Genomic DNA, 17,949 nt, shown 5'->3' with positions numbered 1-17,949 from the left:
GTGTGCTTTGCCTCCATGATGATACTTCACCCTGAACAAACAGGCTGAGCCTCACAGGGAGAGGAAAGCATCGATCTACCCGACTACAATCATAATACATCCACTTTTCCCCAAGTTTACTTTCTGGCATTCTATCAGAACTTTATAAATTATTTGGGGTGACAAATCGATCCGTTTCTTTCCACCCACCCCCCCTCTCTGCTGAGTGAAGGGAAACTTGATTGTGAGCAGCGTTTGCATGTGCGCTTATGTAAATGTGAGTGTGTGCAAAAGCGGATACGTCCCTGCGAGTGTTTGCGTGGCGTCTGCTTTGGAAGCATCATCTGCCATCTGGCCTCAAAGTGCAGGGGCCACATGGTGGGGAAGCAAATGTCACTGGCCGGGCCAGGCCAATGCCAAGTCCCGACAAATGACGTCAGGAGAAGCCCACACTGACCATGTCCAAACAAACAACAAGTCTGCCATCCGAAATCCTCCTGAACTCACTGTCGGTTGCGTCTAATGATGGTGATCTAATGTACTGTGGAATTAGAGCTTATCCTAGAAAGACTGCTAAATTGCAATCCTAAACAACGGATTGAATTACCAAACCGAGTGTAGATCAAATTTTAAAAAAGCAGTGACGTTTAAGTATCCATCAGCTGAAAATATCTCACATCATTAAATTTTAATTAGATTTCAATGCTGAAACAGGTCAAACCATTTTTCTTTTATCATGCAATCCAGTGTGTTGCAACATGCATGTCTGTTGGCACCGGTGATGGGCGACAAACTCTGAATGTGCCGGAGCTGAACTTTAGAACTAAATGATGTCCTCGGCCATCACTTCAGTGCACAGGAGCAGCGATGAGACATCAAGGTCTCAACACTCTACAAAGAAGCTTCCTTCCACTTGGGGGTTGCGGCTGCACAGACAGTGTGAACCTGTTGAAATGTTTAAGAGATCACATCGCATCTGCTCAACACCTCTGCAGTGGGGGATTGTGTGCAACAGATGAGGCGGGTAAACAATACAATGTCCTTGGAACAGGAATTACTGTTTGGATGTGGCTTTGCCAGTCGGGTACCATGCAGTCTCCAATTTTTAATTACACACCTCGAGATAAACGCACATCTGTATTTTTCTGCTCAGCTGCAAGGCAAAAAAAAAAAACTTCAAGGTTGAACTGACAGGGCAAGGTGAGGGGAACTAAGGTACGTTCCAGTTTCAAGGCTGCGCTTTATATTTCCCAGCCGATGTGCCCTTGTGCAGCGGCAGTTGAGGGACTCGCGGGGGCCCATCGCGTGGTGATGTACTGAAGCACGAGCCACATGCCGCGTCGTGTGTGCTTTAGCTATAGGCACAAGTACTCACTGTGACAGACACCCCCCTTTCCGTTGTAATCCCTTTTACACCTCTTCACCAGATGACAAGAGCTACTTTCCCTGTAGACACAGTAAGAAGGAGCTGAAAAACAATTAAAAAACGCGCTAGTGGGTGGAACACTTGTCCCCATCTCATTGTTCCCCGTCCAGGACTTATTGTATGTAATGATAGAATGATTTAATGAGTAAGCCCATATTTAAAAGGGGCTTCTTCCGTTTATTCGCTAGCCTGTAATGCTGTAACATGCGTAGGCTTTAATGTTTTTTGGTTACATTAATGAATTTTTTAAAAGAAAACACTAGCTGCCTTACATGTAGCTTTGTGACAAGCAGCAGTTGTTAAATTACAGATTATCCAGTAATCCTGACATGGATAAAAATTCAGTCGTCAAACAAGAACATTATCCGCCCACTGCAGGCAACTCCCTTCCATGCACTTAGAACACGCGTGCACACACGTGCATATAAAGCTCCACACGCGAAGCTCTGCATGGAAACATGCACGGACACCCAGATGCCGACACATACAAACATGCGCAAGAAAGAACAAAGAAGACCTGCTCTATTTTACACATCCGCAGGGGGGTCAATAACTCATTAGAGGCGAGGTAAGGCAGACGCAGCTCAGGACGACGACGTGGTGGGAGATGGAGCCTTGGGCCGTTCACCTTAGGATACTGGCATGTCATTGAGCCCAGAGGTCATAAGGATGATTCCCGACTTCTTTGGCAGCATGTCATAAAACATGTCAGGGTGTTCCCAGCCCTGAAATAGAGTACTATGTATAATTTGCCTGTTTTATTCGTCTCTAACCTTTTTCTGCCTTTCTGGAATTTATACTGCCCATCCCTAGCTTTTTATTTATTACTCTTTTATGGCCTGTCATGAACTTTGCATCTCGTTGAAATGCTTCATAAAAAGAAGTTTATTATGGGATTAAACTAGACCTCTAGCCCACTACCAACACGGTACAGAGCATTGTCCTATGTGATTATCTTTCTAACTCACAGCATTCAAGAAAACATTTATCGTATAGTAGAGTCATTCAGCTCACTCGGTCTTGCACTTACAAGATTGTAAGTATAGTTTCAAATATTTTGAGTGATGACCACTATCAAGATGTGGGGTCCCCTCAACTTCTTCCTTATCAGGCCCTGGCACGTGTCCAACAAATGGGACTCATCGCTTTAATCAGCTCCATCACTGAGCCAAACCTGACTAAATATAGAAAACAGAGAACGTGCAGTTGTGTAGGCCATATAGTGTGAGATAAAAAACAAAAGGAGGGTTGTGCGTGTGAGCTGACATGAAAGTCTGGGGGCTTATCAGACAGTCCATGTGTTTGTTTTGGATGCATGCCTTTGAGTTAGAACACTAGAAACACTTAATGACCTGTTTTTGAAATGTATCCTGTTACACAACCTAATCCTAAAAAGCTTTACTACAATTTAAAAATCTGGCTGGACAGAACAAGAATATGGTTCTGTATTTCTGGAAGCCACTAAAAACCCGGTCTGTCATGTTGTTTGAGATATATGCTTTTATCTGACGTGTCAAGAACAGCAGTTTCCATCTTTAAAGCGATGAGTTATTTAACCTTGCTGAGGACACACGCTAATTACCTGATCCAAAGAGTAAATCCATAAACACAGAGACGATGTAATTAAATCATCTCCACCGCTCTGTGTCAACACCAATCATCCGAAACGACCTTGGAACTATTTGGAAAGAAGGTTGCTCAGGAAGAAAGTCAGCACCTTGGAAGGTGACATTGTGACCATCACACCTGACCACCACCATACAACAGCCCTAATTAATGTACTCTATCTGTAAAAAGAAAACAGGATAGAGTTGCGGTTTGACTTGCAAAAAGATCTTATAATGATTCACAGATCAAATGCAAATGTTGAATTTCCGACTAAAACATTCCAATGTTTTCTAGAAATATCAGAAACGTTTTTAACAAATTGCTTTGATTCACTTAAATTGCGGTATATCTAAATGCTAAATAGCCACTTTGAGTACCTTCTGAATTTAAACACTGTGGCTATCTGTGCCCTGACAAGCTTGCAGTTTCCAGCTCAGCTGGGATGCCAGTGTTTGGTGCCATTTGGCAACCACTGGAATATTTAAAAGCCCTGATGAATACATAGCCTCTGGGCATGACTGCTCAAACCGAGCACTGAGTGTGCTCTGACATGCTCAGCATACACTAATGGGACTTCTGACAGACCTGTGCATTCATCCTAAAAAAAACTGTTCCCCTCTGGCATAATGCCAGGGGGAACCAGTCTTTCGTGGCCACGGCTGGGTGTGAGTATGTTGCACTGGCTGGAGATTTGGAGAACAAAAGGCCACGGATCTCACTAGTGTGTCCGTCAGCGGCTACTTATACACTCAAACTGTCCACAGGAAGGACACTCGGCCGCTTCCGTCCGTACTTCAAATCACAGTATTTATGAGAAAAACAGCTGTGGCATCTTTGTAAGAGAAGGAATCTACACCTCATTTTGAGGTCAGGAGAAAGGGTCAAAGACGTCATTCATTTCTCAGAAGCTCCGCAGCTGTGGATACTTAACTATGACTGTAATGACTGTACCCCCCCCCCCCATCTCCCCCCCGTGCTTAGCTGTAGAAGATGTATAAAACATTCCCTGTATGAAACCTGCACGCACAGAAAGAGGCGTCGCCACGCAGTTGAAAGATCTGGAGCTGTCCGTGGTGCTGAAGAACAAAAACGATTTTAAACGGGGCAGAAATCTGTTCATAGCTCAGTGGGAACGTGCCCTTTATGTTCTAATCCGTAGATCTGACGACAAATTCAATCCACGCCGCAACACAGTGGACGCAGCTGTCTGGATCCCCCTCAGAGGTGGCTGTGTTGGGTTATAGAACATAAGAGACATTTCATTGATTATGGTTATTTTGGAAAATGTCAGAAGGGCAGTGTAGCCCAATTATATTGACCTTTAAAGCCGTGTTGCTCCGTCGAGTGGCATCACAAAACGACGCAATTCAAGAAATTCAATTTGTTGCACATCTGACATTTAAGAAATATAAACTAATTAGCCCATATATTGAAATCAATAAGGCATCCTTTTTTCATGGTAAAACAAACAACGAAATTGCTCTTAACTCCCAAAACTGACTGGTATCACATTCTGTATGTTTTCTTTCTCAGGATTAGACATTTTTCGAAATAAAAAAGAAGGAAGACTTCAAAAGACTTTGAAGACTGCGCGTCAAATGCTCCCAGAAATTCCTCACGACCTCCACAGTAAACCAGCGAGCTTAAGCGAGACATTTCATGATTTGTATCATACACAATAGTAGTCTACATTTGAACCAAGACGAATTGTGAGGTTTCTGCGACGTGCAGCGATGCTGAAAACACACAAACACAAGCAACTTGAGCTTTTGGAGATACCGCCTTCTTGCACTACCGTTACGCATTGATTATTCCCCTCGGAGGGAAGCAGCAGAGGAATTTCTGGGTGCAGATAGAACCACTCCTCTCTCTGCACACGATTGTCTCTCCTCTCTCCACAGCAGGGGCTTGGTGGTGCGGAGGGGGAGGGTGGTCTTGCAGTCGACGAGAGGAACAGGAGTTTATTGAGGAGTAGGTGCAACGCGAAGAAAAACGCATCCAACTGAGCGCCGCTGCCTTGCGGAAGAAAGGAGGAGAGGGGAGAAAGGAGAAAATATCGCGCTCGGACGACTGACCACTCTGTGACGAGAAAACTGCTGCTCGAATTGTTTAACTTGTTGATGCGACGATATTCTACTGTTTTTCCTCCATCGTCTGGCTGCAGTGGCAGATAGATGGGTGGCGGAATCGCAAGTGTTCTCTTCCGAGGATAGCTGTGTTTTTTTTTTTTGTTAAACTCACCGTGGGTGGAATTTAAAGAACAGCCTTCCCTAAGGTGGGTGGATTTCTTTTTACTTTCATTCCTGCTTATTGATTGGTGACGTTTTCCGATTCGTATTCTGCCGCAAAGTAAGCTCCCATAACTGAACAGTTAGAATGAGGGGAAAAGGCTCGAGAGGGCTACTTAACAGGACTATGCGCAGTGCCAGTATAAGTAAATGGGTTTGTTTGTTTTCCTATCACATTCTGTTGAGCCTCGGAATCCTAACCACCAGTGTCTATATCTGCTGTTCTTCCTGCAGATGCAATTCGTCTCTGAGCCATAGCACTGTGATAACCGGAGCGGGGTCGTATCAAAAACCACTATAGGCCAGCATGGCAGCAGGTGTAGCGGCGTGGCTCCCGTTCGCCCGAGCGGCGGCCATAGGATGGATGCCCGTGGCGAGCACCCCGATGCCCATCCCTCCGCAAGACAAGAAGAAAGGCAAGGACGGACTCATCATCCTCAACGTGAGCGGGACCAAGTTTCAGACGTGGCGGACCACTTTGGAGCGGTACCCGGACACTTTGCTGGGGAGCACGGAGAGAGACTTCTTTTTCCACGAGGAGACAAACGAGTACTTTTTCGACCGCGACCCTGACATCTTCAGGCACATCCTCAATTTTTACCGCACGGGGAAACTACACTACCCGCGACAAGAGTGCATATCGGCATACGACGAGGAGCTCGCTTTCTTTGGTATAATCCCCGAGATCATCGGGGACTGCTGTTACGAGGAGTACAAGGACCGGAGACGCGAGAATGCAGAGAGGCTTCAAGACGACGAGGAGATGGACCAGAGCAATGACGTCACGCCAGTTAACCTGTCGTCCCGGGAGTTCCTGTGGCGGGCTTTTGAAAACCCTCACACCAGCACCTTGGCCCTGGTCTTCTACTATGTCACGGGCTTCTTCATTGCTATATCAGTGATGGCCAACGTGGTGGAGACGGTTCCGTGTGGGGCTTTGCCCAACAGGGCAAAGGAGATGTCCTGTGGAGACCGTTACGCCCTGGCCTTCTTTTGTTTAGACACTGCTTGCGTCATGATATTCACTGTTGAGTACCTCCTCCGTTTGATCGCAGCCCCCAGCCGGTACAAGTTCATGAAAAGTGTGATGAGCGTCATCGACGTGGTCGCCATCATGCCTTACTACATCGGCCTGGTCATGACCGACAATGACCAGGTGAGCGGTGCTTTCGTCACACTCAGAGTCTTCCGGGTCTTTCGGATTTTCAAGTTCTCCCGACACTCCGCGGGGCTGCGCATCCTCGGCTACACCTTGAAGAGCTGCGCCTCCGAGCTGGGCTTCCTACTCTTCTCCCTCACCATGGCCATCATTATCTTTGCAACGGTCATGTTTTATGCAGAAAAAGGCTCCACGGCCAGCAAGTTCACCAGTATCCCCGCAGCGTTTTGGTACACCATTGTCACCATGACAACACTGGGGTAGGTAGCTGCATATAAATCCATAAAATCCCTGCTGCAACACGTCCAGCAGCCACAGCAGCAGCAGCAGGCAGCGTATCACTCAGCCTCTATCACATGATCACGTTAACAGCTACACATGGCAAATATTTAAGTAAAAATCACGTGTTATTCGTGTTTAATGGGTTTACAAAGGTAAACTGGCTCGAATTTCATATAGTGTGTAAAGTGATTACCATTCTCCACAGGTGTGCACTTAGTGGTCATATTAACAGCCCCGAGCGCTGCTCAGAAAATATGAGTGCAGGAACGGTCTGCTTTTATTAAGGCTTCTGTGCGCCATTGTATGCCTATCAATGAGCCTGCACCTCACAAACAGCCCTTATCCGAAGGTTAGGCCTTTTCCCTGCCTTTATTCAATGGCTTTTTATTGGAAGTGCTCTTTCTGAAAGGTTACCGCAGTGAACACAAACGTTGTGGCCAATAAATAGACAGCGGAGGCGTCTTTTTGTTTATTTCCACGTCACAGGAGAGCTCCCACGGGATTAAATCCAGAGAGGCTCCAACTGGCCAACATCCTGCATACCGCACATACAAACTCAGCCACTAGGGCAGAGATTCAATTTAATGCAAAGTAGTTCACAAAACACACAGACACACATACACACACCTTCATCACTGCCTCTCATTGTCCTGCTCTCTCTCTCTCTCTCTCTCTCTCTCTCTCTCTCTCTCCCTTTAACAAGATACAGTAAATTTTTGAATGCTAATTTCATGCTTATGAACAACGTCAGCTGTACAATGTGCTGATGTAGCATGAAATAATTAAAAGCCATTAAAATGTATGTTACAAATTAATTTGTATTGATGTGTGCACTCAACCACTCAAATGCGGAAGTGGGTTAACATCATTATTATTATTATTATTATTTTTATTTCCATTATTCATTGGAGCCTGGCTAGCGCTGCAGTGCACTTTCCAAGGTTCTGAAAAGCGGTTTCCAATCAGTCGACTGGCCACCACTCGTTTTTTATCTGTTCAAATGTAACAAAGTGAATGTGGCGTTTGAGTGCCTGAAGCAAGATTAATAAGTTAAGCATTGGTAAATGATAAACGGACCGTTTCTAATTTGTGTGTAAAAATACCCCCTGTACTCGCTGCTGCACGTAGGAGGTTGAATACACACTCAGACAATGTAAGTCCTCACGTGCTGCTCTTCACCGCTGACACAGAAATGAGGGGCTGTTGAAATAATGTTGTCTTTTAATTTCAAAGTCATAACAGATCAAACATTGCAAAACAAATGGCCACTGGCTGAGTGTGCTTGTGTGTGTGTGTGTCTGTGTGTGTGTGGTTATAAAGTGTTTTTTTGGAGATGTGTCAGGCATAATTCTGTGAATACAGAAATGCGCATACACAGTTCTAGGAATGGTTATACTCAATGCCGTCCAGGTGCGTTATGTGTTTCACTTTCTTGTGCTTTGATATGGATGCTTCTTCATCCTTATATCTGATACAGGCACTCTGCACCTGGGTTCCCTTCAGCTCCACAGGCAAAGATTATATTATCACATGTGTTGTTGTAACTATTAGTATTTATAGTCACCACGACAACATGTCTCTTCCCCCACGCAGTGGGTGACACTTACTGTAGTCAGTGGATTTCTTGTCTTCTTAATGGCTTACAAAGCTTCCCCCTGCATTCACTCAATACCAGTCAAACTACCAGTCAACCACAAAATAACCAGCGATGAATAATTAGCGGCATGCACGACCCGGTGGTTTGAAGCCTCCAGCTCAAACGTACTGGTCCATTGGCCATGCGTTCCATTCAGATTCAAAGTGCAGATGAGAGATGAGTTGTGTATGTTATTTATCTTTTGGGAGCAACAACTACATTGCTGCATTCAGCTCGGAAACCCCCTTTGTGATGCTTAAGATGGATTTGAAAAAGATGTTTTGCCGTGCGAGGAACAAAAGTGAAATGTCCTTGGTAATGGGGACGTTTCTGTCACTCCATTGTGAACCATGACAGCCCGGCTGACAGATTTGCAACCTCAACTGAAGCCTTGCAGTGGTGCAATATGCTGCATAGTGGACCACCGGTGGAGAGGCTGAATACCCATCACTGAAAGACAAAGTCGGCTCCTTCTCATGATTCATCATTGTCTTTAAAAAAAAAAAAAACGTTTGGCTGTACTTTTTTTTTTTTTTTACGTACAGCCGTGCAGTAAAGCTAAATTGTGCTTGTCGTTGCCTGCTGAATGCACCCAAGTGAGGCAAATATCTGTTGCTGTTGTTTCATCCCCTGCGGTAACCTCCAAATTATTATCTGATCAGGGGGAAATGAGGTATTCGGATGGTTCGTTTCAGATCTCAACATGCAGAAAAATTGAGCCACGCCTAACAAATACTCACTTAAGTAAGACACGAATGCGGCGGTCTTTTCATACGGTCGCAAATAAGCTGTCTAAAGACCAGCGGAGGCGCTGCTGACTGTAACATCCATTTGAGGCGTTTGATTTCATGCTGATAGTCAAAGATGCTCTACGCCTGCATGGTATCATGATGCCTTTCCACTACATATATTTTCAATTTCCCCGACTCTCACCCTGTGGAAGTAAAGACAGTGGCGTGCGTTCTCTCTCCCCCCGCTGATGGCCCATTGATTGTGCTTAAGCAGACGTGCAGACATTGAGAGAGCAGGGGCTCCTGTTCAGAGGCACTTGGCAGGCAGCCTGGATGAAAGGGAAGGGTGCCTGGAGACTAGCAGGGAATCAATAGCACTGTGCAGCTGCGTGTCACGCCACTGTGTGTCTACGGCTCTGTGCCACCAAACACAGGACAAGACCCACTTATCCATCCTTATTTATCTAGCCTAATCTCTGTGGCTGCCTAAGGATACCTAACAAAGACGAATCCGCCTCCGTTAGAACGCTCCTGCCAAGATCCTCAAGATTCGGGTGACTGTGTGTTTGTGATACGAGATTATCATCTGTGGTTTAGGGTTCTGCAATATCTTCCGGGAGTATGCATTTGTGACTTTGATTCAATATGGTCAATTCATGGCAGCGGTAGGTTCCAATAAAAAGGCAGCACTCCACTCCATAGGCTGGAATAAGATGTCGCAGTGTTTTCTTGGTTTTCTTGCATTCTCCAGATTATCCACACAGTCGAGGTGAATTATCTGCAGAGGGACTTTTTGGTGCTTCAGATCTTTTAAGTGATTTAAGGTGTAATGGAGTGCACTGCTGAGAGCAGCTGTGAAAACGGTGGAAGTCAAGCGCAACCCACAAGGGAAGAGGAGTGGGGAGTACAGGGTTTAGTGTTGCACAGAGGCACACGCGTTCCTCTGGACACAAACAGTCATTACCTTTGAAAGACATAATGGCCCTAAGCATTGGACGGGAGCATTTCTTCTTTCTTCTGCCGATCCTCATATCAATATCTTCCTTTCAGCCACGGCCTCCGATGCCCCGGGGAAGAGCGATGGCCGCAATCGCTGGTTTGCTGTCACATTTACGATGGGCATTGTGCCGCGGTGCAACAAACGCGGCTGTGCATTGCAGTCACTCAGCAGATGCATAAGTTACCGCCACGTCGTTGGTCTGTCCTACAAGCTCCGCCCACCAAAATAAGACAATAAGAAAAAGCTTGACAGGTGAGCCCTGTAAAGCTCCGGGGTAGGATTTATAAGACAGAGGAGGTAAGGTTAAAAAGACACGAGGGTCACTGTTGGGCCCATAAACCACTAGAGGTATAGCAATTATCATGCTTGCCAGTTTTGATCCCTCAACCACGTTGCAATCAAAGCCCTACGATGCAAAGCATATATTTCCGCTCCGGATTTGGCGCCAAGCAAAGCTTTTTGAAGACCAAACCCTTTTACTGCATGTCAAACGTAAATGAAATGTGCATGGACAATCTGTAGGGCCTTTTACTGTATCTGTACCCATGCGATAACAAATGCCTTCTTGATGACATGGCACTCGTGAGGCTGGATAAGTCACCATGCCCCTAACAGCCAATGCAGAGAATTTTCACTCCCTTTTATTTTTTCTCCTCCCGTGCACGACAATCAGCGGGAACATTCGGTGTGTTTGATTATGTGCTGCAATGGGTGTACTTTCTGTGTTCAGTTGAATACATTACACCACTTGGCATTGTCCATGTTATGCACATTATGAAAATCAAGCAATCCATTATGAGCGATGTGGTGAATTACTGCGTAAGGCAGAAGTGGCTGATGTGAGATGTGTAGGCTGCCATTAGCCTGCCGGCTCACAGTGCCTCTCCAGGTGCTTTATTGGGGAGGAGAGGTGATGCTAATATGAGGCTGGCATAATAGTCCTGAAGTGACAGGTGCCTTAATGAGGAAGACCTGGCACTGAAATGTGTTCCGTGCAAGCCCCCCTCTGCCCACGAAAAAAAAAAAAAAGGAAATGGAGGAGTGGGAGCGAGGGGCGGGAACAGGAAGCCCGGCAGAGGAGATTAAGATCATTGTGAAAGACGGAATGTTGAAAAAAAACAAAACAACAGAGCTTCTCTTTTTCTGCTAAATTGAAAATACACATTTTATTCAGTGTCTTTGGTTTCTTCACACAGAAACAGTTTCCCCGCTGGCAGCTAGGGATTTAAAAGGCTGTTATTGAGGTGTGAGTTGAACGATTGATTAGCATTTTATAGGGATTCATATTTTCCGGATTTTTCACATCGCGTTTATAGGAGGTAGAAACTTCAAAGACTTAAATTACATTTTAATGACAGCGTATATGGTGTGCTTCTAATGAATAATATGTCAAAAAGAAAATGTTTTTGCTCAGTCAACCCCGAGCTGAAAACAAATTCTGGCCGGGGGTTGGTTGATGTAAGGCTGCTGTGTATGTGAACTGACTGTAAAAAGCATGCCTCACTGTGGACGGTCAGATTGATAAATAATCTATATGGCAAGGACAAAATGGCTATCCTTCCATTTGATTTGATTTCTTTGACAACTCGTATTCGAATGCAGCACCAACAGCGCTCATTCCATGCGGGGGTGGGGGGGGGGGGGGGGTGGTGGGGGGTCATTAATTCACTTTGAATGTGCTGCATTAAGCAGGGAAATAGACTAGCATGTTCTGCACTTGGGCCCAGGGCAACGTAGTGTGTGAGGACATAAAATATGGCATCGGTGTTTTCTCCACTGCTCAGCATTTTCATCTGCTGCTTTGTATTGCAAGCAGCGTCAAAGATTAATGGAATTTTCCAGAACGAGATTAAAGTTGCTCCGAGTGAATGCAGCATCACCGTATTAGGAAATAAGGGGATGTGAGAGAAAACAGATCACCTCGATTTCATTGTTGTTAGAAAGCATTTGCTCTTTGTGGCTCCGCTTCCATCCAATCTCACGGACGCGAAACCCGAGCGCAAATTGAGAGAATGAATGAAATGTGGATATATTGTCTATTACGGGGCTGTGTCCTATCTTGAAAGTTGATACACCGTGGAAGATGTCGGATACAAAGCGTACGATCGGTTGATCAAACAGTGTAAAAAAAAAGAAAATACACCAAACCACAGCTATCTTTGCCTCTGGTGCTGCATGGCGTATTTACATACTCTGCATTTACATACAGATGAAAATGACTGGTCTTCTCATATGTATGCAGACACACATAATGCCTCCTCATCACTTGGTTGAGATGTACAACTTTATTCTAAACGGTTGACACAGTGCTGGGCATCCCGTACAATGTCGGTGTCACTGTAAATGTATTGTCTGTCTACATGTAAAGGCTTATTCTTAACATGCCTCCCCATTTATTAATAGGCCAGCGTTTGGTGGCAGAGTGAAAAAAAAGGGACAACTACACATAAAGTTAAAGGTAGTGTTATAAGGTAATGTGGAGGATCACATGCATGATTTTAGCTGAATAAATTCATCTTATGGTCATTATGAGAATGTACCAGCAGCAGAGAAGCAATCAGTCCATGCACTGTATTATTACTGTAACAAGAGTGATCATTCCATTTTCTTTTAGCATCAATCTTATTGATGCAAGTATCAATACCCAAAACAAGACTTAGTGCCGGCTGTCTGAATCCATTAGGTATTGATTCACCAACCCCGACAGCACAATACAACTCTCAACAACACAAATGAAGAAAATATCTTCCCCATTTTACATAAATCTCACACAGAAATAGAACAATGTAAGAAACACAATAACATGGCGTGGCAATAACAAAAAATGGACAAACCAACTAATGGACTAACAATTTTAAAACAAATGATTAAACATGATCATTCCAATATTATTGAGAACTTTTCTATACACCTCTCCTTTTGGTAATAGTTTGTTAATCAGTTTTGAGTCACCCTGGTCACTGGTTTATTGTTTTGTGTATTGTTTCTTATATTTCAGATCGGTGAATGAGTTTCTTGATTTGATTGTGTTCATTTGTTTGCTGATTCTTCTTATATTCTCTTAGTACCATAAATATCTTCTGTATATGGGGAAAATCTTATATTTCATTTGCTAGGATTTTGCTACGAAGAAAAAAAAAAATCAGAGAAGCATTTGTTTATGTCAAAGGAAAAATAAATAAAAATATCATACTGCAGAAACTCTTCATATGCTGTAAGTCTGAGTCACAGACATACTGTATTCACTACCACTCGTTTAATTTCTCGTGATCAGGGTCAATCCGTGAGGCCAGAAAACAAATTATCAACTCAACGTAGCGTTCAAACAATGTAAAAATGAATTGGTATGAATAATTCCCGCATTGTCACATTAGCATTTAGAAAACAAAAAAATCACTGCAATAAATTGCAAAAGATGAACAGATGGAAGTCCCTGCCCTCGCATTTGTTACTTCTGTGTAACACTGGAGCTAATCGCCATCAGAAGGACGTTTGCTTGTAACAATTTTTAATGTCTGAGCATCACACCACTGCCTGCATTGGCATGGGAGAAAGCAGTTGCTCTTTTTATTTTTAGATGCCACCGTCACTATGGTAAACATTAAACTAAGATCCATTATGCTACCTTTCCCGGAAAAATCCATTCTTTGCCCCTTTTCTGACCTCAACATCCATCTTTGCAAAAAACCGATGTGAGAACAGAAAGTTACGAGGGCGGTGATGACGCCGCCGCCCGTCACCACCAGGAGGGAGTTTGGCAGTGGTACCTCGCTCCTCACGCCGATTTCTTTTTTTTATTTTCTCTCAGGCGCATGGGGCAGCCTAGCAAACACAATGTGTTGAAACGGTGCCAGCTTTTATAATGCCGGGCTGCGAGTTTCCCTCCCCCTGACATTTGTCTCTTTATCAAAAAGCCCCTCCAGCCAACGAGCCAACATCTGTGATCAGCAGAGATTCAGAGATTATGGCTAAAAGCAATCACCCGTCTGTTGTGTGGACGCAACAAACTTTAAAAGAGTGATGTAACTTCTGCTGCTGCAACACCTCATCAGGCGAGTGAGGATATCACTGGATGCGGTTTTAAAAATGAGAGTTATTCCCTTTTTCAAAGCCTCTCGGGCAAAACACGACCGGGGATGAGAGGAATCCGTTACTTTGACTTGGTTCTCAAAGTACCTACGCTTAGATGCGGTTGTCACGCTCGCGTTGCGCGATAGCATGTAAAGTTAACATCAGTCACAGTCTTGTATCAATGGAGACTTTCATTTAACGAGGGGGGGGAGAAACAGAACAGGCTTCGGTTTCAGAGTGTGTGCAGAGCAACTTTGGTGCAAACACAGAGATTGAAACTCGGTTTGCAGCAGATTCACAAAGCGTTAACGCCAGCCGCTTCATAGCGAAGTCATGAATATGGATCCGGTCTGTTTGCCCGGCTTAAAGCGCTGTTTCACTGCTGATGAAACGTCCCGTTTTGTTTTTTGTTTTTTTTTGCCAGAGCTTAGGCATCTTTTGCGAGTTTATAGCACCAGGATACCACAATAAAAGCTCTGAATGCTTAATACTGATCCTACTTGAGGTAAAGGCAGAATACGCATCTCTGAAAAGGGAAAAAGTGCGGCCTCACATCGAGCTGCTCATATAGTCCTCGCCACTGTTAACCTAGTTTTGTTGTTGAGTCTTTGCCACGGGCTCCATAGATTATTAGTTTATGTATGCGGTATGAATGCTAAGAGGCTATGTCTCATTTCGGATGAGGTATAAAAAGCTTCCTCCTGTCTGCCTGGCAGGGCGGTCCTACTGAGATGAGGGATGTCAGCCTGTCACCGTGACACATGGCAGCTGTTTCCTGCCTGCCCCAGCTTCTATAAATAGCTAAATATATCACCTGATGTAGGTCATTTGGTCAAACAGAAACTAAACAGGGAATGTTCTCCAGGTCCATATATTTCTTTTCCACCAGTGACTGATTTTTCTTTGACTTTATTCTTGAAATGGATCGATGACATATTAAATAGCCATCCCAAAGTGTCATTATTCTCTGTCAAGTTCAGACTTGCAGTCACCTCACAGTTTATTGTGAGTGGATTGAGAAAAATACCACATATCATTCTTCCTGTTATCTACCATTATTGCAGCTACCAGTTGCTATTGTCGAATTCGAGTTGCTATTTGTGTCTATTGTTGACTGACACAAAAAAGCCTGAAAAGTATTTTTGGGTACAATAGCTAAATGACACCTTGTGAATAGTGCCTTGCTTTTTAGTTTCTTTGGGTGTTGGTTCTTGTTATGGAAAGACTCAAAATTGCAATCACACAGAACAATAACATGCAATTGAGTTGCCACAAAATAAGGTCTTAAATCAACCCTTTACTGCCAAAATCTCAAGGGATTGAGCAGTACATCTTCACAGGGGAAATGGTGATGATGCTTTTATTGTACCTGCCCCCTGCACATTCTCAGCAGTCACATTTGGGGGTTGAAAGCATCATATATCAGTGTCTGTCTTTTGTCTGTATTTCAGCATATATAATTCTCTCTCCCACCGTGATAAAAATGCAGTGTTCTTAGAGCTCTGTGCGCCCTCGGAGCATCACTCTGTCGTCTGGTTAAACCACCACTTTGGTGCGGACCGATATCTCCAAAACTACTGAATGCGCTTCCATTTCATTTGGAGCAGATATCAATGATACCCACAGAACATGGTTAACATGAATAACTATCAGGAAATCCTAATCTTTCTGGAGCCATGATTAGGTCGGCATTTACAGTTTCAAGTTTCAAAATTCAACTGTTGGATGGCTTGACTTAAAAGTTGTTCCCTTCATAATTGTACTAAACCTTAACTAAACCAGTGAAGGTGATGGGCTAGGCAGCCATCACATCGTGGCCACACCCACTAAGGAGACTCGAAGTGAAAATCAATATTTTCCGTCACACAGTAGCGCAGGGCTCTTGGAAAACACCTCTGGTAGAGATCCGTCTTCCTCCAGAGAGTTAGTGAACCTTGAGATTATGGAAAACAACTCAGTTTTCAGTTACAGAAAGGGAGGTAACTTAAACAGTTGCCATGGTAACTGACTCTGTGAACCAACCTACCTGATGGTTTTCTTTAACGAACCCTGCTTCTCTCCCCGTCTCTTCCCTACTTAATGAGCCCGACACGCTGTTTATTTCCTTTTGGATTCGGTCTTTGGATTGAAATGCATTCATTAACAGAAGTCCACTGTGACCGGCATTTATTTGCCCTCACATTCAAATATTACACACCGTAAAGTCACCGCCAGCTCAGAATGAAATCTCTTTTATATGAATATATAACGCTTTGACTCTGTGCACACCATTTATGTTGGCTGCCACTGATGGAACATGACTCCTACAATATTAGAGATTATATGTAAATATTTTGGAGTTAGCAGGACGTGATGCCGCAGCAAAATAGCATGAAAGTGAGTTGTTAAATAGGGTGAGTAATGTCGGAATGAGTTTCAACAGCATTTCAGTGCTCGTGTTTAAAATTCGTTGAAGTAGCTGCAATAGAGCAACTGAAAAAGCTGAAACAAAGCCAAATAGATTTCTAGGTTGAAAATCTTTGGCATTTCAACCTTTCAATCACCCCCCATACATCAGATTGTGTCAGATCTTTTATGTCTATTGATATTTGTCTTTTTTAAATCTTTTCATCTTCTGTTGCGTCTCCTGTGTTTGGCCCTGTCAGATTAAAGCTGAACAAATATATTTAAAATGTAATTCAGGCTACAGCCTTATACCCAGTCAGCACAGAACAAAACCTTATTGTTTTTTACACTTTTCCACGCTCTCATTCTTTTTATTTTATTTCTAAAGATACATTGCATCATCCATAAATATCTAAAATGCATCATTGTCTCCGCATCCACTGCGGCTACGACGTTTGTACATCTGTTGCCATGGTGAATCATGGTATCACGCGCGCCACTGATGATGGCTTTGTTAATTCATCTTGCACAGGCTTAATGATCGAACAAAGTCAAGAGTCAATTGAACAAACCCAGATCAGCTGTTCTGTCGCCAAAAAGGTCAGAAGTTTCAGAGTTTTTCTCCGGGTGAGTCAACTCAGAGCTCCGGCTTTGGCTCGGATTCAGTGAGATGTGCTCTCTGAAACGGACCCTGAACTCAGTGCCCCTTTTTATCTACTGAGGATTCAAATATCTTTCATCCGGTGCCATCGACGGGTCGGAAAACTCCAATTTGTCCAATTCTTCGGTGTGTGATCACATAACTGCTGTAGCCTACTAATGACGTCCCCATCCTCTCAAGGTATAATATGTATTTAATACTAATCAGGAGATATTTACATGACAACACATTACACTGTGAACATATGGTGAACATTATAGCTGCTAAAATCAGCATGTTTTAGGGGTATAGATTTGACAGAATAAGTGTTTTCGCAGTTATAATTATCCTCACATTAACCAAAATATGTTAAAATGATAATGATACAAATTTGAAAGGGGATCTTCAGAATTATTGATAATTTCATATTTTAAAATACATTTGACTGAGCGAAAGTTATAATTAACTATTTGAATGTGTATTTACATTGAGTAATACTTCTTCTACCATTGACCAGATCCTCCGACCCCTTTATAAAAAATAAGTTAAGCAACCAACTAACAAATGCCAGACCAGGTAAACATTATGAAGCATTAAAAGGACAAATCCTAATCCGATCCCATCGATGCCGTCCAAAACTGCAATGTTTGGATTTCATTTACTTGAAAAAACAATGGCAACAATTTAATGCTTGAATTCTGAATGGAATGGACAATAGTTGTTTGTGGATCAATACGTTTGCCC

General features: G+C 43.6%; 1 protein-coding gene across 2 annotated transcripts in view; it reads left to right on the top strand.

Annotated features, from left to right (window-relative positions):
* Positions 1–4,742: 4,742 nt before the first annotated feature.
* The window catches only part of LOC119195960 (potassium voltage-gated channel subfamily D member 2-like), a 29,229-nt gene continuing 16,022 nt past the window's right edge, over positions 4,743–17,949 (top strand). Inside the window, exons 1-2 of one of the 2 annotated variants that reach the window (XM_037451315.2) lie at positions 4,743–5,288; positions 5,536–6,720. In XM_037451315.2, coding sequence (XP_037307212.1) covers positions 5,609–6,720 — 1,112 coding nt within the window. In that variant the 5' untranslated portion in view covers positions 4,743–5,288; positions 5,536–5,608. The remainder of the gene's footprint in view (positions 5,289–5,535; positions 6,721–17,949) is intronic. The other variant, XM_037451313.2, reaches the window with a different exon arrangement.

This window comes from Pungitius pungitius, chromosome 6 (genome assembly GCF_949316345.1).
Source record: "Pungitius pungitius chromosome 6, fPunPun2.1, whole genome shotgun sequence".
Classification (NCBI taxonomy): Eukaryota; Metazoa; Chordata; class Actinopteri; order Perciformes; family Gasterosteidae; genus Pungitius; species Pungitius pungitius.
The sequence above is the reverse complement of the archived record's forward strand: the minus strand, read 5'-3'. Positions and strand labels throughout refer to the sequence as shown.